The sequence below is a fragment of the Notamacropus eugenii genome, chromosome 1 (genome assembly GCF_028372415.1).
Source record: "Notamacropus eugenii isolate mMacEug1 chromosome 1, mMacEug1.pri_v2, whole genome shotgun sequence".
NCBI lineage: Eukaryota > Metazoa > Chordata > Mammalia > Diprotodontia > Macropodidae > Notamacropus > Notamacropus eugenii.
Window position 1 is genome coordinate 181,113,046 of NC_092872.1, and position 25,393 is coordinate 181,138,438.

At 40.7% G+C, this 25,393-nt stretch overlaps 1 protein-coding gene across 6 annotated transcripts in view; it reads left to right on the plus strand.

Moving 5' to 3' along the window:
• The first annotated feature begins 1,801 nt into the window (after positions 1-1,801).
• CNNM2 (cyclin and CBS domain divalent metal cation transport mediator 2) overlaps positions 1,802-25,393 on the plus strand; it is a 167,206-nt gene continuing 143,614 nt past the window's right edge. For all 6 annotated transcript variants that reach the window (XR_011969743.1, XM_072621308.1, XM_072621317.1 and 3 more), the window contains exon 1: positions 1,802-3,558. Coding sequence is in view for 5 of the 6 variants with exons in the window: in XM_072621308.1 (XP_072477409.1) it covers positions 1,947-3,558 (1,612 nt within the window). In the remaining variant the exon portion in view is untranslated. The remainder of the gene's footprint in view (positions 3,559-25,393) is intronic.

The following is a 25,393-nucleotide window of genomic DNA, read 5'->3' on the forward strand; positions in this document are numbered from 1 at the left end:
GTGTGTAGGTTTGTGTGTGTGTGTGCGTGTGTGTGTGTTTTGGGGGGAGGGAACCAGGTTAGAATGAGGAAAAATTAATGGAACCAACTACTGTGATATCTTTGGAGCCCTTAAATAAAACTGACCCCGCTCCAAAAAACTTAGCAAAACATATTTGATTTGTGTGCAACATGATCCATCCATCCAAAGGTACAAAATGCACTTGTTTGTTTGTTTTTTAAAAGCTCAAAAAAAGTGCCTTCTTTTAATTTGACAGCCATTCATTGAACACTTATGTGGCAGGCAGGCATTGTACTATACACTAGACATTGCAATAAAATGCAAGTATTACCTCCTTTTACAGATGAGGAAACTGAGAGTCGGTTAACCACTTTCCCAAGGTCATACATAAAGTGGCAGAGGTCAAACCTCCACCTTTCCAGTTCACGGGGCTTCAGCCTGAATCCACACTTCTCAGGTGTGGAGTCCCGAGCTCCTCTGGTGAACATTTAAACCTTCAGTGGTCTGGATCTAGCCTAAATTTTCAAGCTTGTTATCCACCTTCCTCTCCTCACATTGTAAGCCCCAGGCATATACTACCCATCTCCCACCTCTGGGTCTTAGCACTGGCTGTGGTCCTCCATACCTGGAACACTCTCCCCCTTCATTTCCATCCTTAAGATTCCTAGCTTCCTTCAAAGTTTAAAGTATTACTTGATACTTCTAACACTTTAATTAATCTAATAAACCCATTTATTAAGATTATAACTTGTTGATGAATTAAAATTAAAGTGATTTTAATACTGTTAAATTAATACTTGATACTAAAAGACCTCCTCCACGGGAACCTCTCCACCTTCGCTCTCCACCTCCCCCGACTTTATACCTTGTACATGTTTTATTCACTCATACACAAGGTAGAGAGGAGCATTTGCAGCTGGCACAGAAAACATCTGCAGGACAGCTTCGCTGACGGCAGGCGGTGCTGCGGTTCTACCAGCCGCCCGAGGGCGCCTTCTCATGCCAACCTGCTTCTCCCACCGGCGGGCACTCGAAAACACGTGGCTTTGGACGGAGCTGGCCGGTCAGCTGTAGACGATGCTCCTCTGCCCCTTTGCAGTACGCCGCCGTTCACGCCAAGGCAGTGGGATGCCCTGGCACGACCCTGATGCCCTGGGGCAATAAAACGACGTTTAGCTTCACGCACGCTTCCATCGTCCCTTCTCCAAACTGGCTTCTCTAACCCTGCAGAGGCCCCCTGCCAGAGGTGCCACAGCGGGCTCAAGCCCACGCTGCGCCTGCATGAAGTAACGCGGGACAAGCGATGAAAGGACCGGCGGCCAAGGCAGGTACTTGCTCGAGCGAAGAGCAAAATAGCCCCGAGTCTGACACTGCACCTGCAGAACGTGCACGAGCCTCCGTCTACTATCAAGTTCCCAAAGGAGAGCGCCTGGCTGGAGGCTTGCTGAAATTTCATTGGCTAGGCACTGGGCAGCCCCACCTTTTTCCGTCGACCTCGGATCTCTGATTGGTTCATGGGTTCCCACTGGCCACACCTCCTCCCTTCACACATACACAAGAGTCACGCGCCTTGCAGTTGGAAACTTGGCGTGGTGAGGAGGCCGGGGGGGAAAAAAAGTCGCCCCACCCCCTTACCTTGCTATTGGCCCATGGGGCAGCCGGTGGCCACGCCTTCATTCCAGCCCCCTAACTGAGAGGGCGGGTGCTCGCTCCTGAGTGGTCGGCCTAGCTGCCCTTCAAGTTGGAGCCCGACCGCTCCCGCCTCCTCCCCCTCCCCACTCAGGCTAGAGGTCCAGTATTTGGCCCGGGCAGTGTCAGTGTCAGCGAGCGAAGGGGGCAGTGAGGCGCCGGGGGCGGACTCCCGGTGGCACCCCAGCTGAGGTGCCCGTGCCTGCGCCTCGGGCAGCCGGAGAGAAGGATGAAGCCGCAGCCGGAGCAGCCCCCTTATGATTGGCTGTGGCGGTTGTAAGCCCGAAGTAAAGATGGCGGGCGGGCCGGTGGTCGCCGCACTGCCCACTTGGAAGATGGCGGCGCGCCGCAGCCCCAGTGCCCACGGCCGGGAGGTCCTGCGGGTGGTGGCGGGGCTGCTGCTGCTGCTGAGCTGCTGCTGCGGCGGGGGCAGCTGCGCGGGGGCCGGCGAGGCGGAAGAGACGGTGATCATCGGGTTGAGGCTGGAAGACACGAACGACGTGTCGTTCATGGAAGGGGGGGCGCTGCGGGTGAGCGAGCGCACCCGGGTCAAGTTGCGGGTCTACGGGCAGAACATCAACAACGAGACCTGGTCTCGCATCGCCTTCACCGAGCACGAGCGGAGGCGGCAGGGTCACGGGGAGAGGGGGGCCGGGGGCCCCCTGCAGCCGGAGCCGGAGAGCGGCCCCCAGCGCTGCGGCATCCGCACCTCGGACATCATCATCCTGCCCCACATCGTCCTCAACCGCCGCACGTCGGGCATCATCGAGATCGAGATCAAGCCTCTGCGCAAGACGGAGAAGAGCAAGTCCTACTACCTGTGCACGTCGCTCTCCACCCCGCCCGTGGCGGCCGGCGGCCCCGGCTCGGCGGGCAGCCCCGTGGGGGGCAAAGGCGGCCGCGGCGTGGCGGGGCTCCCTCCGCCCCCGTGGGCAGAGACCACCTGGATCTACCACGATGGCGAGGACACGAAGATGATCGTGGGCGAGGAGAAGAAGTTTCTGTTACCTTTCTGGCTGCAGGTGATCTTCATCTCGCTGCTGCTCTGCCTCTCGGGGATGTTCAGCGGCCTCAACCTGGGGCTGATGGCGCTGGACCCCATGGAGCTGCGCATCGTGCAGAACTGCGGCACGGAGAAGGAGAAGAATTACGCCAAGCGCATCGAGCCCGTGCGCAGGCAGGGCAACTACCTGCTGTGCTCCCTGCTGCTGGGCAACGTGCTGGTCAACACCACCCTCACCATCCTGCTGGACGACATCGCGGGCTCCGGCCTGGTGGCCGTGGTGGTGTCCACCATCGGCATCGTCATCTTCGGGGAGATAGTGCCCCAGGCCATCTGTTCCCGGCACGGCCTGGCGGTGGGCGCCAACACCATCTTCCTCACCAAGTTCTTCATGATGATGACCTTTCCCGCCTCCTACCCGGTCAGCAAGCTGCTGGACTGCGTCCTGGGCCAGGAGATCGGCACGGTCTACAACCGCGAGAAGCTGCTGGAGATGCTTCGCGTCACCGACCCCTACAACGACCTCGTCAAGGAGGAGCTCAACATCATCCAAGGGGCGCTGGAGCTCCGCACCAAGACTGTGGAGGACGTGATGACTCCGCTGCGGGACTGCTTCATGATCACGGGAGAGGCGATCCTGGATTTCAACACCATGTCCGAGATCATGGAGAGCGGCTACACTCGAATCCCGGTCTTCGAAGGGGAGCGCTCCAACATCGTGGACCTCCTCTTTGTCAAGGACTTGGCGTTCGTGGACCCCGATGACTCCACTCCCTTGAAAACCATCACCAAGTTTTACAATCACCCTCTGCACTTTGTTTTCAATGACACTAAGCTGGACGCCATGCTGGAAGAGTTTAAGAAAGGTGGGCGAATTGATTACCTCCTTTTGGTTTACTTCTCCTTCCCTGCCCCTCCCCTCCTTCCCCTTCCTTTCTCTTCCCCTGCTCCCCCAAGGTGGTCAGTTGGACTGGAACTCTCCCTCCCTCCTTTCCGTCTTACTGCATAGCCGGGAGGGAGGAGGGAGGGGTGTGTAGATGTGTAAGGACTGGTCCAGGATTCCGAGCTGGGCTTTCAAAATGCACGGGGTCTTAAATCCGTTATTTCACCTTTTAAGGGCAGTCTCCAAGGAACGAATGCTGGGAGTTTGGGATGCGGATGATTATAAGTGCTTTTGCTGCCTTGCTTTGGTTCTGAATGGGGAGGCAGGATTGAGGCGATTTAGGCATGCTGAAGATGTTGACTTGACTTGTGGTTGCAGATTCTCTTGCCTAGTATTTTTAAATAGCTCTTGGGGACTAAGCCCAGCCATTTCCCAAACCCTCGACTTTCCAGGGTTTGGAAAATGCCATTTCTTGTGCTTCATTTCATGGTTGCGTTGAGCCCTTAGGGCAGAACAGGCAGGCTACACGGTACTTGGTTTTTCCTTCTCTGCTCTACCCATGGGGGAAGGGAGAGAGGGAGGTGATCCGAGTACCACAGAAAAATTGAGCCGCCTGGATGTGACCTGCTTCAGTGAGAGAAGAGCTTTTTAGAACCAGGTTAGTTATTAGCTTGTAATTTGGGAAGACCGAAGTTAACCTTTCACTAAGGTTATATCTTTGCTTAACTTTCTTGTCAATTTGTTTTCACGTTTACAGGAAACAACCAATAGAATTTCCAAAGGCAAATATGAGTCCTGCACAAAGCTTGACCCTTAACCTGCTGCATCCCTTTATTAATAGTTGTTCGTTTAGATCTTAGTAATTCTGACCTAATAAATTTTCTTTTTAACCTTGACTGCCCGGTACATTCAGGGGAAGTATGTTAGCAATGCTGGGATCCAAGGTTGTTTGTAGGAAAAAGTAGCCTATATGCTCATGGTATCTTATGTCTTTTTATCATGCAAGGACTTGGTAGCCAGAATCTTTTCTTGTAAAGATAGTAGTACTGGGTTTAAAATAAAAATCAGTTAGTTTATCTTGTAGTGTTATCTTGAAAACAAAGATGCTTGGTTTCTTATGAAAATAGTCTGAGGGCATATATGTTAGCTTTTAATAACTGGCTCCTAACAACACTTTTATTTATTCCTGGAAATACATTTTCTATTTCTGACAGTGTCCCAGCCAAAAAAGTTCACTTTAACGGGTGGCTTCCTAGTTGTGAGAATCAGAAATATTGACCCACCCAGTATATTACTTAATTCCATTTTCCAGGTTGAATTAATACTAGCAACATATTGAATAGTTGAATAATAATCACGATCATTTAAATTTTGTGCTTTCCTTACAACAAGCCTATGAGGTAGCTAGTGAATTTTTGCAGAAATCGGGCTTCCATGAATTAGCCTTATTATAATCTTATTACCTTCTCCTCAAATCCATCTGCCCTATTTCTGTCTGTGGTACCACGATTCTCCCTTTCTCCTCTGTTGTGACCTTGGTGTCACCTTCCGTCTCCCTCACCTCTCATATCCAATTAGTTACCAACATTGATTCTATCTCTACAAAATCTCTCATTTTCTTCCATCTGTCCTCATTGACAGCCATCTAGTACATGCCTTCATTACCATCCATTTGGTATATTGCAGTGGTCTCCTCACAGGTCTCTTCATCTCCAATCCATTTTTTTGTAACCCTGCAAGAATAATGCTTCTTATACTTAGTTATGCCACTTCTCTACTCATAAATCTTTGGTCACTACCTAATATCCACCCAGTAAAGTTTTTCAGACTCCTGTGTCTGTCATTCCTTGGCATCACCCTTCTTCTTCGTTTATTTCGGTCAAATAAAATGAGTCTGTCTCTCTCTCCCCCTTCTTCCTCCCCATTAACCACCTTGCATTTTGCTGAGTTCTCAATACCACGAATTCCTTCTGTCCTCCTTTTCCGTAGTTGAATTTTTACCTTCCTTTAAACTCAACTCAGATGCCGTTTCCTCCACAGTTTTCCTTGAGCCTCCCTCCTTGATACCTTCTAGACTTCACTTAGCACTTTGTTTTGCAGCTCTTTAACACACCATGGAATATTGTGTATTATAGTCTATTTTTGTTGTCTTAGCCTTCTGCTAGACAGCAAGTTCCACAGAAGCAGTGACTAAGTCTTAACCAAACTACATTCTATTATAGCACACTAGAGCATCTGCTTGACAAATATTTGTTCACTGAATGAATGAGTGGCCACATGAATACAGCAGAAAGGAATCTAGGATGATAATTTACATTGGGCTAAAAAAAAAAAAAAGAGATTGACCAATAAATTCTCAGACAGTTTACTTGTCCATAATCACTCATAGGCAAGCAGTTAAGTCAACAAATCATTCCTTAGTGTGTGCCAGGCTCTGTGCTAAATGCTGGGAATGCACAGGCAAAACCCAGTCCCTGCCCTCAAGGAGCTCATGTTCTAATGTGGGAAATGACATGCAAGCTGCTAAGGACATGTGAGATACAGACAGGGTAAAGGATTCTATTTCTTTCACTACTCTTCCATTGACTAAAATAATATTTACCTCCTTCTTACCCAACAGTTAGACATAATGATTTTAACCCACAAAAATTACATGAAAGTACTCCTAAATACTTTATCATCCTCCCATTGCAAAAAAATGAGAATGATGTTGCCTTTTACATAATTTTTCATCATTTACTTTGTTCTCCCTGCCTTAGGTACCTCCCACTCAGCTTATAAATCTTGGTTCTCTAATGCTGACCCCACTCAAAACATTTATTTTCGAGTGATTTAGCACAAGTTACTGTTTGGTAGTTCATTTCTGGTTGTCCTCTATCATTTCCCTATGTCTTAACTTTGTCTCCTTTTCTTGAGAAACTTGCTTCCTATTTATCCATCTTTATTCAAATAAAACATTTTGAATTGTATTAGTAGAAATATCATATGTGATATAGAATAAGTAGTATGTGTGTGATGTTCAGTGCTAGCCTGAAAACTACCGTGATGTTGAGAGTTAGTTAAGGAGATGGTAAAAAGCAATGGTGTAGACTCTAAAAAAAGAAAATGCAAAACGTGGTTTGAAAAACCTAGAGAAACTTAGAGTGGTATCTTGCCATTAGATTTTTGTTTGTATTTTGGGATCATGAGGCATTTGAACCTTTTTTATCAACTTGTAATAAGAAATTGAATTATTCTTTCAAGCCTGTTTGTTGCAAATGTTGATTTTTAAGTCATAATCCTTGAAGGAAGATGTCTTTAACCATCTACCATTAAACTAAAACTTGATTTTTCATCTTGTCTCTTGAATTCTCTTTTCAGGGATGATGAATTTGGCTTTTTAATGTTTCTCCCTGATGTGTCTTCAGCTTCTTTAGTTATAAATTGCAAAGATTTCATTTGATTTCCCCCCTCTTATTCCTTAGATATTCTGAATCTATTATAAACTGGTAATGATATTTCTCCAAGGATTTTTATATTCTGGGAGTTGAGAATTATAATGTTGGTATTTGGGGGCACACTGGAGAAGAGTGATTTGTCATTAATATTCACAAAAACCAGTTTCCCAAGTGTAGTAAGGTTTTCATTTTCTTTCCTTTTCCTTCCTGCAAATTCTTAAGCTGAAGAGCTCAACAGTGCAGATCTCCTGGAAAAAGTGACAATTTTATTTGGAGGTGGGGAGTGAGGGTTGGTGGGATTTTTGCATCGAAGATTTTGTGTAATAGTGAGTCATCTGCATTATCCTTTAGTGTGGAGGGAATAGAAAAGTTCAGTAATGTGAATAGAAGTGAAAGAGTATCTACAAATACTTATATGTGTGTGTGTTTATTTTATACTAAGCATATGTCAGTTGGCGTTCAATTTTTGTTTTTTCTTGACTGGTGTTAGCATGTGTGATCCTAAATCCAGTGTGTTTCCTTTCTTGTTCTTAATGAAGAAACAAAAAGAATTTGTCTTGAAACTCTGTTGTGATGTTAATATTGTATGGTGTTAGTGAGTTTGCTGCTTTAATGACCCAGTGCTTGTCATGAGTTCTCAGTTCCTCATCTGCTACAATAATGCTGAGTCCATTGAATTTGGATCATCATTCTTGTATTTATTTTTGTAACCTATATAAAAATCAGGTTCTAATGAACAGTTCTTAATGACCCTGCTGCCTCATGCATCTAGTTTTGTGATAATAGATCTAAAGAAGAGAATGATCTGTGTGAATCCCTTTGGTGAGGTTACAGGAATCTTGGGAAAACTTTTTGGAAGAAAACAGTGCTGGGTGGGGGCAGGGAAAACCAGCTAAAAAGGACAAAATTGTGGCCTTAACTGGAAGGTCTCTTGCATTTGCTTGCCAAAATCCTTCTTTACAAATGGGTGGAGATAGCAGCCTTCAGATCTAACCTCAAGGAAGCTGAAGATTTACCAGAAAGTTGAAGGATTAGTAATCCATTGTCATTTTTATCTCTTAGTTTTGCAACTGTTACTTTATGGTCTCTTAGTGCCCTCTGGCTTACAGTACTAGGGCATCAACCAGCTTCTTGTATTCCTTCTTTCTGGCTTCCTCCTTCTTTCCTCTGCTGAGAAAAGGTGGGAAAAAATGATTTGGTTCAGATGTCCAGATAATGATGTTCTTCTTTGAGAAAATAGAAACAATGTGTAGTGAGTACAGCCTAAGTATATGATTATCTGTACCTATATAATGGCAAATCTTTCCATACTATTGTATTGAGGTTTTAATGTTTAATAGCTGAATTTCTTCAAGGTGTTAGTTTGAGAGCTACATATATGTTGGCTGGATTCTAGAAAGTCTCTTTTTATAGGTTACTGAAGTTATGGAACACAACTTAGGCACAAATCTTTGTTTTGAAAATGACGTGTTATTATAATGAGTTTTCAGAGCACATAATGAACATGCGTAAGATGTAGCTAAGCATAGGTAAATACATAAGCACTGAAATGAGAAGGGGGAATTATGGACTTACAGAGCTGAAATGGACCAGAGGTCATTTAGTCTGGATCCACCTCTCCATTGTAGGAGTAAAGAAAATGAAATCCAGAAAAGTGGATTAACATAGCCAACATATTAGATGGGTTAACCTCGGTTTCCTGATTGTTAGTCGGTGTCCTTAAAAAAAAAGTTACAATGTTCACTCTCATTAAAGACTCACAAAATAAGGAATACAACTTTTTGTATATCCTTTTGCACTTAACAAAGGTAGAACCAAAATTTTTAATGGACAGCCATCTACCCAGATGTCCCTTTCCCAGTCTGTCTGATTGCACCTTTCCCTCAGCTTTGTTTTCTGCATTGTGTAAAGTTGACTAAGCTTCTGCAGGGTTCTCTTTGCGTCACTTCATGAAGGTCTTTCTACGTTTCCTCATCTATCTCATATTTATCCTTTTTTGGAAGGCATAACATTCTATAGCTTACTTCATTCAGCCATTTTCCAACTGATTGGACATACAGGTTTCCAGTTTTTTGCTTTTAGAAATAAAACAACTATGTACGCACACACACACACACACACATTCATAGCTGCTTTATTTCCAGCTAGGCCCTCTTTTCCTTTTTATAATACTTTTATGATAAAATCTTAGCATTGGAATGGTCAGCGTTCTTGCTGCTGTGTAGTGTAGCCTTGGTTTAAGGCTTGTCAGAGACATTGGAAAAGGAAGGCCAATGTTTAGGTTTCCAGGCAGTTTTGATTTGATCTGTAATCTTGATGCTAACAATTTCTATGAAGTATTTCATATTTCTATTGGTAGATATTGTTACCATAAATAATAAACCCACATTTGGATAGGTATTTTACTTTATGTTTCAAATCAATTTACCAAGATCAGACTGGGAGTGTATTTTGGGTAAGGGGCTGGTGATATAGGGATTAGTTGGTGCCAAGGGTGGGTAAATATTGGACATTGTTTCCATTGTAATAGGCCTGATGGCAAATATTTACTTTTCTGGGGTCCCTTTGCAATTTATTTACTCTTTTGGTTGTTTCCTTTATGACAGGGAACACACAGAATGCTCAGTTGAGGGCAGTGAAGACTGAATTGGGGCTGTAGGTTGAAATTTCTTTCATTCTTTCAATTTCTGTTTGCGTTGTAAAGCTGTAAGATTCCCCTTGGAGCTTTGATCAAACTATTTGGATTTTACATTGTCACTGATGAGTACACCTACTCTTTGTATTGCAGTTGATTTCTTCAGACATTTTCTTTTTCTTCATATTTATAACAAGAACCTGTCTCTTGTGAGGCTGGATTCCTCCTTGACTTTAGAAGATTTGAATTTCGTCATATGAAAAGATCTGAACAGAGGTCAAATCAGGAAAGAAATGACCTTGTTGGTCAATTTAGGCTGATCTAGACTAGTCAGGAAGATGTCTGTTTCCCCCAGTACTTTCATGAATTAAATACAACCTAGCTCCTGTTTATCTTACGAAACTGTCGTCAGGATCACTGAAAGACTTTCAACTATTCTGAAAAGGTAGTAATCCCAAGTATTTGGTAAATTCAGTGTCAGTTTAAAATATCAGTAACAAGGAAAATCACAATTAGCCAGTGGAATGTTTCATCATGAATAACCATTTTGAGCAAACTGCTATACTAGGATAAGGCAATTAAGAGTCATATCTCTTTGTTTATAAGTGGCTCTTTCCCCTAGATTTCATATGCATTAGAAGTATACTTCATTTCCACTAAGATTTATTAAGCTTTATGTATAGACAGAGCACTTATTAACTTTAATGTCTGAAAGTATATTACCAGCTTTGGATATTCAAAGGAACAGTTTTGGTTTATTTTAGTTTTATATCTTTCCCTCATCACTTCCTTAAAAATATAAGAGAGACTAAGAGAGAAGAAAGAGCAGCCTTATTTTTTTTGCACATTTGATACACATCATAAAGGTGACAAAGTCTTTGTTTTTCCTTTTGGTTTCAAGATAATCCAGTGCACATCTAAGCTCTGAGATTGGATTGTCTTGTGTTCAGTCACTTTTCTTAGGGCCAGGTATAAACGCTGGTGGAATCTGTCTTGTCCAGTTGCATTGCTTGATGTAGGTGGCCTCTTTTTTGGAGCTCTTTCTCTCCCTGCTCACTGCTCCATCTCTTTCTACCTCCCCAAGCTCCAAGAATATCAAGCTGGTGTCTTCTCAGGCTCTCTAGGTTTTGGACGTCCCTCTAAAGACTTGTAAAAAATGACTGGTATGGCTCATTTGTACTTCTAGTTTATCAAACTGTTTGTTTCTCTAAGTGACTGAATGTTGAGTTCGTTGCTTCATATAATGTTTTAGGCCCTAAGTTCTTTCCCAGCCTATCTTTAGAAGAGTAGTGTAGATGGGTAGAATGTACTGCAGAAAATATAGGCTTCAGTTTCATCATAAGGTGGAGTGAATATCTGTGTTCTCCCTATCTTATTTTGTCATTCTTTCCCCTTGACTTCGTTTGTTTATTCATTATGTACTTTGTGCAGTACCTTTTGCTGAACACTGAGAACTTCCTTAGAAGCCTAACACATCGACTCTGGTCATGCTTAAAAGCTTCTTGGGGCTTTTTTTGGCTTGTTGCCTTTTTTTTAAAAAAAAAAATAAAGGTGAAGTGATGTGAGACAGCAATCATATGTAGAAGAGGGCATGAGCATATCACCATGGGGGAAGTACTCTAGTCTTTGTCCTGGATACCTGCATGAATTATATTATATTAGTTATATTAAAGGAGAATACAAAATTTCTTTGTAAATAAAATGAATCCAGGTCACCAGACTATGTGTCCATCCCCATCACCAAGGCCTAGAGACTGGCATATTTCATCTTTAAGCAATTGCATTTTATTTATAGCTAAGAATTCTTCGGCTATAAATTGGCCCTTCCTTCCTTCACCTCCCCCCCCCATTTTGTTAGGATATTGGAATTGTTTTGAAAGATAATAAGTTTTATCCTTTTGATCTAGTAGGGTTGGCAAGAGCATCCACCTTTGGTGAAATACACCATAGCTGTCTTCTGGTATACTTTATTTTTTTGTTACAACTTTATTTTTTAATTTTTTCCATTTAATAGTATTTTATTTTTTCCAATTCCATGTAAAGATAGTTTTCAACATTCATTTTAATAAGATTTTGAACTTCTACATTTTTCTCCCTCCTCCCCAAGACAGCAAACAACCTGGTATAGGTTCTACATCACGTTAAACATTATTTCCACATTAGTCACATTTTGAAAGAAGAGTAAGAATAAAAGGGAAAACCACGAGAAAGAACAAAGAACAAAAAAAGTGAAAGTAGTGTGTTTCAATCTGCATTCAGACTCCATAGTTCTTTCTCTGGATATGGATAGCATTTTCCGTCATAAGTAATTATATCACTGAGAAGAGCTAAGTCTGTCATAGCTGATCATTCCACAGTGTTGCTGTTGCTGTGTTCAGTGTTCTCCTAGTTCTGCTCACTTCATTCAGTAGCAGTTCATGTAAGTCTTTGCAGGTTTTTCTGAAATCTTCCTGCTCATTATTTCTTATAGGACAATAGTTTTCCATTACATTCATATACTATACAACATGTTCACCATTCCCCAACTAATGGGCATCCCCTCAATTTCCAATTCTTTGCCACTACAAAAAGAGCTGCTATAACATGGGTGCATGTGAGTGCTTTTACCTTTTTATATCTCTTTGGGATATAGACCTAGTAGTGGTTTTACTGAATCAAAGGGTATGCAGTTTTATAGACCTTTGGGCGTAGTTCCAAATTGCTTTCCAGAATGGTTGGATCAGTTCACCACTCCATCTAGTATACTTTCAAATGATGGAAATCCTTCCAAATTAGGTAAGGATTATGCTATTACAGTCAGTCAGTCAGTAAAAATCACTGTAAAAATTAGACCAGCTGAGGCATTGGGAGTTTGAAAGTAACTTGTTTGCTCCCCAGTTACTCCTGGGAGCATCTTTGCTCCAACTAAGGGTTGTAGGTAAGAAAGTGAGTATAGAGGAGATGGCTCTATATCTGTCTGTCGTTTATCTATCTGTCGCTATGAATATCTGACTTTCTAGTGGTTGTCTCTCTTGGGCATATGCTGTCCATGGTGTTCTTTGGGTCATTTAGGAGATATTTAAAGAAATACTGTCTTAGTTCATATTCTAAATGTGTCACTTTCAGAAAAGTTCCCTGGAGGGTTGATGTTGAGGTAAGACTCCGGTAGCAGGAATGGATTGAATGAAGGTGAGGGCTTTTGCCCTAGGTTTGTGGAGGGAAGGTGAAGTTTTCCTGCTGTCATCTTGTGGTTATGTTAGTGAGCAAAGTCTCAGTTTATCCATCTGCCCATCTTCAGTAGCTGGAGAAATGTACTGATTCTGTGTAGATCCTCATATTTGCTGGTTGTCAGAGGCCAACTGGAGAGTCTACATAGGGAGATGTAAGAAGTGGCAGAGCCATGTGTCCTGACTAAGAGAAACTAGAATGACTAGACAGGTTTGTCTCACCTTTTAAGGACTAGGCAGATTGATTTCACAACTTGTTTCTTTTAATCTCTTTTGATTTAGGGGATATTTGATGGGAATTATTTGGTCTCTATGAATTTGATTACTAAGGATAGACACTTTTTCTTTATTCTGATGGATGTTCTATGAGGGGGATCCCACTCTAAAAAAGGCCACTCTGGTATGCTCACATTGTAACATGGATTGGCCCAGTTTAATTTTGATATGTAGATTTCAGAATTTGAATCGGCAGTTGGGAGATCACTCTCATTACTATGTTTGTTGGAACTGGTTTGTTTTCATGTCATTTATATGCAGGAAAAGTTGGATTGGAATATATCCCATGGAGTACTGAGACTGTTGAGCTGTTTGCTCCTAAATGGACAGAGCACAGGGTTAGGACTCTGGAGTGTGCCCCAGTTCAACCCCTACAGCGTGTATATGGGTAAATTATCCTTGCTATTTCTACTTGTCAGAATTATTTTTTTTTTTAGTGTGCATGATTCTGGAATTGACATTATTTTGATGACTTGAGGATTTCAGAGCATGTATATGTGACTGTGCTTAGAATCAGGAAGACTCAAATCCGGCCTCAGGCACTTACTAGTTTTGTGACCCTGGGTAAGTCACTTAACCCTGTTTGCCTTAGGTCCTCTTCAGTAAAATGAACTGGAGAAGAAAATGGCAAACTGCTCCAGTATCTTTGCCAAGAAAACCCCAAAACGACTGAATGACCACAAAAGCTACTTGTAATGATTCGCATAGAATTAAAATGTGGGATTGGAGCAGTATCTACCAAAAAAAAAGTTTTATTAATGGTTTATGAACATTTGAGGCTTTTGAACTTTCAAAGTTGTTTTCCTTGTAAAAAATGCTCCATCTTCCTAGTGTCTGATAGAGTGGGTGTTATAATTTGAGAATCTGAGTGTTCTGTACCGAGCTTGAACTTTCAGTGGGATAATGGAGACATTAACCTTCGCATCATTTAGAACATCTAACTAATGCTAAGTCTCATGAAGAACAAAGGTGAGAATTGCTCATTAACTGGACTTGGGTGTCACAAACTTACTGATAGTGCTAATAACTTACCAACTAAGTACTTTTGAAAGCCATGTTAACTGACATTTATTTGTTATTCCCGAGTTTTGACATTAATTAGACCTTTCTGGATAATAAACTTTTTTCGTTTGTGTTTCGTACAAAATTGTTTCCAATTTTTTTCCATAAAGGTTTGTTGGGAAAAAACTTAGAAATTGGCAGTTCCTTTTCATTTTGTTTTTTTGCATTCCCAAGGAATTCCCTCAATGTGTTTTATAGTTTCACAGTTTCTCTACTTAGCTGATAGGATGGTGTTATAATATCTCAGGATATTTCCTTTTATGGCAAATCAAATCTCAGAAGTTGAATTCGTACCCCATTATACAATAGGTTAGCTTTAAGGCTCTTCCACACTTTTTTTTCCTGTTGTGTCAGCTTTGTAATGTTTATTAAGTAAAGGAGTGCTTAGAAAAATAATCTAGCCAAGACCTGTATCAGCTACCATTCCTGAAGTATCCCTGAATTTTGAATAGAAGTTGCTGTTGTAAAGAGGTTATATTTGAATATCTGTAGGAAATAATTGAACAGAAAAAGTAACAAGTGTTAAAGTATGTATTTGTGTGTATACTTTGTATTTGTTTGGGAAAATCAGTCCGGAGTGTAGCACATTCTCTTCACTGCTGACTCATTCATATATTTTACAGGCTGATTATTTCCTATTTATTCCAGTATGGTAGTTCAGTTTAGCTAGAACAAGTTTGGGGATGCAGCTGAATAAACTACATATATTTGAAGGCTTTTCAGTGCTTAAGGAACGGTGATTACAGTTTTAAAATTTTTTTTAAAATTATAAACTTGACAGTCATCAATGAACATGACAAACATCAATGAACAACAAAAATTCCACGTGTTAAGGACAAAAAAAGGACTTGTATATGAAACCAGGAACGTCTATTATATGTAGCTTGTTTATATCTGTATCTATACGTGTATAAATAAACATGTATACACGTATAGATAAACATATATACATACATGTATACACACACATATCTAAATTTTTAACAGGGTAACATTCACACTGCCCTTTTTGTGAGTTTGTTACTATTAAAAGAAGCTGCTTAACTCTGACTAAGAACTGCTGATTAATTGATAATTTGGGTGTTGTTTATGCAAATACACACTTAGCATGAATAGTTTTCTTCAGTCGAAAGATCAGAAACAGCTGTAGAAAAGGTGGGATTCCAGAGCCCTGTCAGGTAGGTTTATAATACTGAAGGGTATAATGTAGGTAGACATGTCTGCTGGGAAATTTTCTTCCCATTTCCCTAGGAAGTAGGTAGAGTGCCAAGAGGATTCCCAAGGTTACTGTTTTGTCTGCAGTTCTGCAGCCACGTTCCTGTCCCTGATGCCACCTGCACTCTGATAGACTTGGATTAGTTGACCTTCGAGTTCTTTCTAGCACTAAATGTGTGATCCTGCATTTCTACAGTATAATCTGTAGAGCAGTCATTTTCTGTACTGTGTTCCGTCACATATTTTAACTCTTTACTATTGAGTATAATGGGTATTTGATTTTTGCAACAACCCTGTGATGTAAGTGTAGTGTAGGAATGATTTTTCCCACTTTGCAAATGAGGAAACTGAGGCTTCAGTGACATTAAGTAACCCCATTGGGATTCAAATAAGGACCACCTGATTCTTGTGGTTTTCACTTAACTCTTCATTTGTGCTTTTTAAAATGAACTACATTGTCAGCTTCTCAAAGTCAGGGTTTCATACATGTCCTTTACACTTTCCATTCTGCAGTGTGAAGTGTGGAATATCCTTTTCTACTTATGGAATTTCCTGGTCATTCTTCAAGACCTTGCTGAAGTCCCATTTTCTTCATGCATTGTTTTCCTTGATGGCTCTACCAGTAGGAGATTGCCTTCAGTAATCTCTCCTCCTCCCACCCCTCCCCCTTTAAAAATTCTTAATGCACTTGGAATCTTAAGATGTTAGGGTTAGAAGGAATCTTAGGCAGTTGCCCAGTTGCTTCATTTTACATGGGAAACAGGAAAAGAGACTTCTCTAAGGTCCCAGAGGTGGTGGCATTTCAGTTCTACTGACTCCTAATAGTCTTTCTACTATACTATGTTTCATCTCACTCCATATTACTAATATGATAGCCTATATTTCCTTATACTGTTCCCTTTCTGTATATTTATAAACTTGTCTCTTCTAATTGGCTTGTGAATTCCTTGAAAATGAAGCCTTGTCTCATACTTCTTTACAGACTCTGGGTTTTGCACAATGCTTTTCATGCTCTCATGGATTCATTCAACAAATATTTATTGAATACTTAATTTGATATAGCAGAATCAGAACAGGGCATTGTTATTGCCCTGGGCATGGTTTCTTATTGTGTCCTTCTGACTTTGAAAACTAGGTCTTCTTTGTGTTCCTCTTGACAGCTTTGAGCCTGCATTATCACATGTGGGACCTGATGTTTGACAGAATAAATGCCTGTGTGCCATGAACTCGAATTCAAGTGTTGTTCCTTTTTTCTGCCCCCACCCCCAACCCAGTTTCTTTCCAGGCAGCCCCTCTGTCTTCCCTTTACCTCCCTCCACTTCTGGCTCTGATTTACAGAGTTTTGTGTTTGGTACTTTGAGGGATACAAAGATGAGTAAAGTATGCCCCTCAAAGCTTATAGAGAAAGACGAAAGATGAACATCGCTGGAAAATAAGGTACATATTTGCTTTCTTCTGACACATTCTTTTTCCTATTGCCTCATAGACTCTGTAATGATTTCATAATTTCCTGGGTTTTAAAACAAAACTATCAAAGATTTAGTTTTATAATAAATTACCATACTTTAACAATACTCTAAATAAAGCCATGAATAAATTTCGGCAGGTGAATACTTTTGCGTTAGAATCCTGTATCTTAGAGGCTTTTCCTTGGTTCTCCAGTACCGGTGATTGAATGTTGGCTCATTTTATTTTAAATAAAATGAATAGAAACATGTGGTATAAAGTCAGGAAGAAGGGAATAAAGCGGGGGCAGTAATAGCATCTACTTCATGGAGTTATGGTGAAGATTGTATGAGATAATATATCTAAAGCACATTGTAAATCTTAAAGTTCTACGCAAATGCTTTCCATTATTATCAAGAAAATAGACTAGACTGTGACATAGAAGAAAACCGTCAATCTTTTATAATTTTTTTCTTGTTACAAATTAAGAAAGATTAGAATTTAAAAGCTTAGTCGCCTTTTTAAAAAAATACCTTAATAGAAAATTTAAAGAGAATTACAAACTTAATGGGTGATTCAATCAATGAATTCTTTTGTTCTAGGTAATGGATATTAAGTAACCTTAGAGATCTCGAGCCACTATTTTTGGGCTGTTGCCAGCTTGAATGATGAGCTTCCTCTGTTATATCTCTTGTTGCAAAATACAGGCAGTCAAGTAATGACTGAAAATTATCTGTATTAAGTAAAATAACATATGCAAAATGCCTTGCAAGCCTGAAAGTGCTATATAAATGTGAACTGTTATCATCAGCATCGTTATTGTGCATCTTGCTAGGTTCAGTAAATGCCATTTTGATATACAAATATCCTCCACTGGGACCCTACTCCATTGATTTAATAAACAAGTGATCTAGGAACAGAGCTCTGCACACAGGTTTGTCATAACGTTGTTTGACCCAGCAGACGTGGAGCTTCATTGCTAAACAAACACTGGCCCTTTGAGTCCTTACTTAGCTTTATGTGCTGCTATTTCCTGCTGTTCCAGGGTTCTGTACAGATGTTATCAGGCAGAGAGAATCTGGAAGGAGGCCAGCAGTTTCATATGGTGGGAAAAGTGTTGTGTGCATGTTTTTTTAAAGGTAAAGAAATGAAGTTGCATGTAAAGATAAATTTGTTGTGGAGGTTGGTGGAAATATTAGCTGTATTACTTGAGAAATTGCTACCTCTACTGTGGGAATAATATGTCAGTTAGGCCATTGTATTATTAGAGTGATGGGTACAGTGGCTGGGACATTTACATTACGCAACTAGATTTTTGAGCATAAACTTATAATGACTTTAATACGGAGTATTCGTACTATATTAGTTATTTTCCCCTTTAAATGTACGATTTAAAAATGTGATACCATTCTTAAGTGGGTTTTATGACTTAAATGGGTAATTTTTTTTATCCAGCTGAATATAATCCATATTTATGAAGGACTTCAGTAGGAAAAAAAAGATTCACTTAATAGAAATTTGCCTTTTCAATAGCCTTTGCTAGCATGCGTTTACTTCATTAAATGAAGAGTACTTATAAATATTTTTCCAATTGTGTAATATTAAACAGTTTCACTTGATGTGATGGAGGACCGCTCTTTGAAGCTTTTCAGATCCAAGACATTTTGTGGACTTTGAATACATCTCTGTGTTAAAAGTTGAGGACTCACAAAAGGAACTTCCCTGTTTCTGTCAAAGGCACTGCTGTCTTTCCACTCACTCAGGTTTGGAACCATTGAGTCATTCTGGACTTTTCCCTCTCCCTCCAGTCTAACTACCTCCACAGTGCTTCCTATATCCATCTTTTTTTTTTTCCTGTCACACAGCCTCTACCCTAGTGTAGGCTCTTGTCACTTATTACCTGGACCATTTCAGTGGTCTTCTCACTGGTCTCTGCCTCCAGTGTCTCCCTTCTCCAATCCGTCATCCACACAGCTGCCAAATTGATATTCCAAAGGCTTAATGGCTTCCTATTGCTTTTAGGATAAAATATAAAGTCCCTTGTTTGGCGTTTAAAGGCTTTTACAATCTAACTTACATCTCTCTTTCCATTAAACTGTGGCTTTCTTGAAAACAGGGACTGTCTTCATTTTTGTTTATGTCTCTCAGGCTTAGCACAGTGCTTGGTACCCAGATAGGTGCTCAGTAAAGGTTTACGCACTGACCAACTGACTTGTTTTCACATTATTCCTTCTCATGCATGCTTATACACAAAACTGGTAATAATCATCCTGATCCCTGTAATAATCATCATGATCATAATGATAAAACTTGTATGTATGACACTTTAAGGTCTACAAAGTATTTCCTATATGTTATCTCATTTGGTCCTCACAGTAACCCTAGGAGGAAGAAATTTTTTATCCCCATTTTATAGATGGAAAACTGAGTCCCAGAGGGATTAAGTGACTTGTCTAGGATCATATAGCTAATGAAGTATCTGTGGCAGTCTTTCTGATTCTGAGCCCAGCACTACCCAGGATTCCACTTAGTTGCCATAATGTGTCTTCTGTGCATATGCCTTTGCACAAGCTTTCCCTATCAAGAGGATTCTCTCCCCTTTCAAATGATTTGGCATAAGTGGGTATATCCTTCATATTTGCTTAGTTTTGTGTGTGTGTGTGTGTGTGTGTGTGTGTGTGTGTGTGTGTGTGTGTGTGTGTTGCATCCCCTAGTGAAATGTAAACTTCTAGAAAGCAAGGACCGTTTCCTTCTTGCCTTGGTTTCCCTTGTCCTAGGCTTCGTATTGAGTGCCCTTCAGTTACTTGTGTGACACAGTTAGCTTTTGTTTCCTGGCTGCAGAGGACATTCAAGCACAGGAGAGCATTCAGTTTTTGGCCATTCAGGGGAATGAGAGTGAGTCAGTAGCAGTTCTGGATCATAGTTCTTCTGTCATATAGAGGAAGTCTTGGGCCTACTGTATTAGAGGCAGTGGCTCAACATTTTTATTAATTTTTTGTTTTGTACTTACCAGATGTAATCAAACATAAGTATTTCCTTATTTATAGAAAAATGGAAAAAGTGGATTATACTCACAAAACCATGAGTCTTTTATGAATAGCTTGCATTTTTTAAAAAGAATATAATCTAGCATGTTCATTGCAAAGCTTTTCTGCTTGTTTCTCCTTTTGAACCTTGTCTATTCACTTTTGTGCATTTTAAAATGCTAAAGGAACCCTCTTTTCTTTCTTTTCTTCTTCCTCTTTTTTTTTTGGCATCCCTATCACTAATTCCCTTCTTCTTTCCAAATCCCCCATGCCCCTTTAGAAAAAATATCCTCCCTTGTAACACATAATCGTGGTCAAGGAAAGCATTCACACAGTGGCCAAATCTGAACATGTTTATTTCAGTCTGCCCCTCTTGTCTCCTACTTCTGGACAGAGGTGTCCATTTGAGAAGAAGACAAGTGTTTCCTAGTGATGAGTCTAAAGGAAAGCAAAATAGAACTTTAGGATTGGGTTGGATATTAGAAGTGTTTTTTCTTGTTTTTAGGAGCAGTAATTTCTCTGAGACTGCTGAGCTAAAAAATATCTATTAACATCCTACCTGTTATGTTATGGAACTTAAAATGTAAAGTGAATGAGAGCCTGATGGAAGAATTACACGAGAAACCATTATTGTTGATTGATATACAAGTAACAATTTTTTCCCCAATTACATATCAAGACAGTTTTTAGTGTTCATTTTTATAAGATTTTGAATTCCAGATTTTTCTCCCTTCTTCCTTCTCTCCCCTCCCTTTTTCCAAAAAATGGTAGGCAATTTGATATGGGTTACACATGTATTATCATGTAAAACATATTTCCATATTAGTCACCTTTGTGAAAGAAGAAACAATCAAAAGAGGACAAAACATGGACAAAGAGCAAAGTAAGTGAAAAAAGTCTGCTTTGATCTGCATTCAGAGTCCATCAGTTCTATATCAGGATGTGGACAGCATTTTCCCTTGTGAGTCCTTCGTACTTGTCGTGGATCTTTGTGTGGCTGACAAGAGCTGAGTCATTCAGATTTGGTTGTCACACAGACGTTGCCAACACTGTCTACCAGGGTCCTTCTCCTTTTGCTCCACACGAGTTTGTACTAGTTTTTCCAGGTTTTTCTGAAGTCTACCCTTTCATTAGTTCTTACAGCACAATATACATCATAATTCTTTATAATTGTGGTAGTTTCTGGTTGCCTTTCAGAATGGAGAAGTGGCAGGAGGTGGAGGAAGAAGAAGAGTTTCTCTTGAAGTCAGAATGTTTGGGTCTAAGTCCTGGCTCTGATATTTAGTGGCAGTGGACCTCTTAGCAAGTTATCTTTTATTTCTTAGTGGTTTTTTTTTTTTTACCTCTAAAACATAGATAGTAATGCTTATAACAGAGATCTCATTGGAATCAGTAACCCCTTGCTACTCAGACTCAATGTGGAGCATTTTGACTAAAGATAATCAAGCCCCTATCCAGGGCGTTACTTACTAGGAGACCAAGCAGGAGCCATACAGCAAATAGCAAAGCATATATTTGGGCCAGAATGGCACAGTAAATAACAGAGAAAATCAAGCCATGGAGTCCGTTTTCTTCCTTCTCCTCCCCACCCCAGGTCTGCTGGTGAGGAGGGGAGCAGTCTCTCAGAAGACTCAGAGATAGTTCTGAGGTAGATGAGGTTGAAGCTCCTCAGGACACCCTCTCCTGCACCTAGGTGCACAGAGCTGTTTTTGGTTCTTGTCAGCTCTTCTACTTAGGACCAATAGTGGGCATTTGCTGAAACTGTTCTGTACCACTGCCCTCTGAATTTGTTGCTTCTCCACAGAGCTGCTGTTGCCATTATGCTGCTGGGGCTGCAGAGAGCTCCCCTTCCCTTACATGCTGTCAGATTTAGGTTCATTAACTTATTTCCTAACTTTTGGTTAGTCAAGCTTCCCCTCTACACAGGTGACCCACAAAATATCTGCTAAAACTTTCTTGTTTCCCACCATTGCTTGTCCTCAGCCTGTCCTGCTGAGTTGTGAGGAAGCATTTGCCCTGTCAACTCCTGGCAGGCCTGCACTGTGCAAATGGTCTAGAAGTGTCCATAGGTTTCAAGGGGCCACTTAGTAACCCTGAAGGGGAAGGGCCAGGGGCATCTAGAGACCTTTGCTTTTTATTCCTGTGGCCACACAAAAGTCCTTGTCTCCCTCACATATTTGCGCTACCAATTCATATGTGGCAATGCAAAGAAATTCACATCCAGCCCTGATTTCTCTCTTTAACTCCAATTCCCTGTCACCAACTGCCTGCTGTATATATTTTCCTGTATGTATCAACATGCCCAAGTCATCATGTCCAAAATGAAATTTATTATTTTTGCTTTCTAAACTCATTTCTCCATTAAGTTTCTCAGTTTTTTTCAAGGGTCCCACTGTCCTTCTGTGTACCCATGTTTGTAGATGTGGAGTCCTACTTGACTCCTGTTTGCCTTCTCTCTCCATATCATGTCAGTTACCAAGTCTTACTGGTTTTTTCTTTACAGCAGCTCTCACATTTCTCCCCTTCTTTTCATTTACAGGACTACCAGCGTAGGCCTGAATTATTGCAATAGCTTTTTAACTGGGCCTCCCGGCTCCCAGTCTCTCTTCTTCTCTGTAGTCATCCTTCACACAGCTGCCAAAATTATCTTCCTAAGGCACAGGTAGAACTGTCATTCTCCTACTCACAAATCTTCAGCGAGATATTTAAAATTGGCCTTAATCTGACTCCAGCCAGCCTATCCAGGCTCTTTTTGTATTATTCTCCATGATACAATCTTTGTTCCAGCTGTACTGGCTTATAGCTGTTCCCAGCACTTAGCTCAGCACCTGGCCAATACTAGACATGTAATAAATGTGTATTGACTGCTTGCCTTTGAACTCTGCATTGTGTCATGTACCAAGTTCTTTGCCTTCATAAGGGTATCCCACCATGATCAGATGTATTTTTCCTTCCTTTCCTCTGCTTCGAAGAATGCCTAGCCTTCCTTTCTTTCCTTAATCATTGCCTCCTCCTGGAAGTCTTTAATGATCCATCTCACTATCGGTGTCCATTCCTTCAAATGACTTTATATTTACTTACCTATGCGTGTGTTATCTCTTCTCTTCCCTAGATTCCCTAGATTACACCCTCCATGAGGTCAAAAGTATTTTGGGTTGTTGTTTTTGCTTTTGTATCCCTGTAACTTAGCACAATGCCTTGAAAGCTAGTAGGAATTTAGTAAGTATTTGTGGAAATAAACCCAAGGCATGCTGAAGCATGAGGCCAAGGTTTTACTGGGTTTCTTTCCAACTGAGGCAAATGCACATGATTAAAGGACCTAACCTAGTCATTCTTTTTTTTTTTTTTTTTTACTAGATTTTCTGTTTATTTGTTCCACAAATATTTCTCATGGCCCTACTGTGTGCACGGCCTTTTGTAGGGTTCTGGGACTACTCACAAGGAACTTAGAATTCTGTGGGGGAGAAAAGATGCTGTTCTAATTATAAAAGAAGGCCAGTTGGTAACAAGTGGCAAGAGGGTTCAAACGGAGAAGGATCTGGAAGAGTTCAAAGGTGAGAGAGCATACTTCTCCCTAAGAGGGAATGAGTGATGCAGGATTTTCATGGATGAGATGCCATTTTATCTGGACTTGGAAAGGCAAGTAGCATTTCAATAGATAGAATGGGGGGAGTGGAAAGAATATTCCACAGATAGTTAATAGTATAAGTAAAAAAATAGTATGAGCAAAAATAGTACAGACAAAAGTAAAACAAAGCGTTATGTGTGTGTGAAGGAGTTCAGTTGGGTTGGAGCGTAGGCTACATGTAGGAAAAGAGGCTAGTGCTAGACCAGGGAGGACTACTGAACTGGACTTTTCTTTTGTAAGTATTAGGGACTTGTTGCTTAAATCTTTGTTCTTGAAGTTGGATGGCTTTTTCTCTAATTGTTTTAGTCTGACCTTTTGATTGGCATCATTTGGTCTGGGCTCCTTGCAGATGTCTTATGACCTTGGCATTTGTCTTTGCTGTTAGGTGCTGATTGAAGAAAACTTGTGTTGAAAAGCACTCAGCTCTACTTCAATATGATAGTTTGGCACCTATTTTGAAGTTCTAAAATAAATTTGTCTGACTCTTGATGCATGCTCATCTGGTGAAATACTCTCTCTGGCATGATTTCCTTGATTTTCTTTAATAAATTCTCTAGCTTTCTTTCACCAGAACCACCACAGTCTGGGATACTAGACTATCCGTTGCTTTGAGATCTAAAATTTCCTAGGCATTGACTGAGTGGGGGTTCAAATCTGTTCTTACCTTTTTATTCCTTGACCAAATAATCTGAGATTTTTCTGGTCACAGGAAAAGGAAGTCCCAGGAAGCCAAAAATGCAAATGAACTTTATATAAATACAATTTTGAAATGAAATTGGTTTGGATGGACTGTCATCTGAAGACCTTGAATAATGGAAAATGAATAGTGTTGTATTGATTACACTTAATTAGCCTCACAATTCGAGTTAGTATTTTTTTAGCCTACTTCTATTCATTCTTTTGCTTACGCTAACTATATTTCTAGTTAGTACTTAATAATGCTTTTGAATAACAGTCAGAATTCATCTTTTTTTTTTTTTTAAGAATTCATCTTGAACGGCAAAGGCTATGGTTTGTTTTATTGTTGTGGCCAAAATTTTCACAGGTGTCATATGAACTCAGTGATATCTCAGCCTTCTATTAAATAGACAGGAAGGAAGTAATTAGGTAATCCAGAATACTGCATACCAAATGAGACTATGTTGGTTTTTGGAAACTGTTTGGTAGCTGCGTCTTGGTGTGAGCTTTCAAAGCTATTCTAGTTATGATTCCAGACCCAGGAAACTTGAACATTCACCCCTTTGTGACTTTTTACTAGCAATTAATTCATCTAGAGCAGGGGTGGGGACCTGTGGCCTCAAGGCCTCATGTGGCCTTCTAGGTCCTCAGGTGCGGTCTTTCCACTGAGTCCAAGTTTTACAGAACAAATCCTTTTATTAAGGGGATTTGTTCTGTGAAGTTTGAATTCAGTTAAAGGGCTGCTCTTGAGGACCTAAAAGGCCACATGCGGCCTCAAGATCCCTTTCCCCTAATCTAGAGCTTATTGAGGTTCATTCTGTGTGCACTCCTGAGCCATCTTCTGAGAAATCCATGTTCTGTATCTCTGTTGAGAGAGATTTACATGCATGTATATACATGGGTGTACTTGTGCACATAATACATACATGTGTGCACATGCACATACATACACTTAGGTGTTCCATGCATTTACTTTATTGTTAAGGAAAACTCCTTGAAGGATAGTAATTCAAATTTGAAAAGCATAACAATGATAACAGTAGTAGCTGATACTTTTGTAAGCGCTTATCTTATTGGATCCTCACAACCACCTGGGAAAGATGCATTGCCAGTGTTCATCTGTTTTACAGATGAGAGAGAGCACAGGCTTCTATGGTCATCCAACCAGCATGTGTCAGGGGCAGGATTCCTCTTGACTCCAAGTCCAGT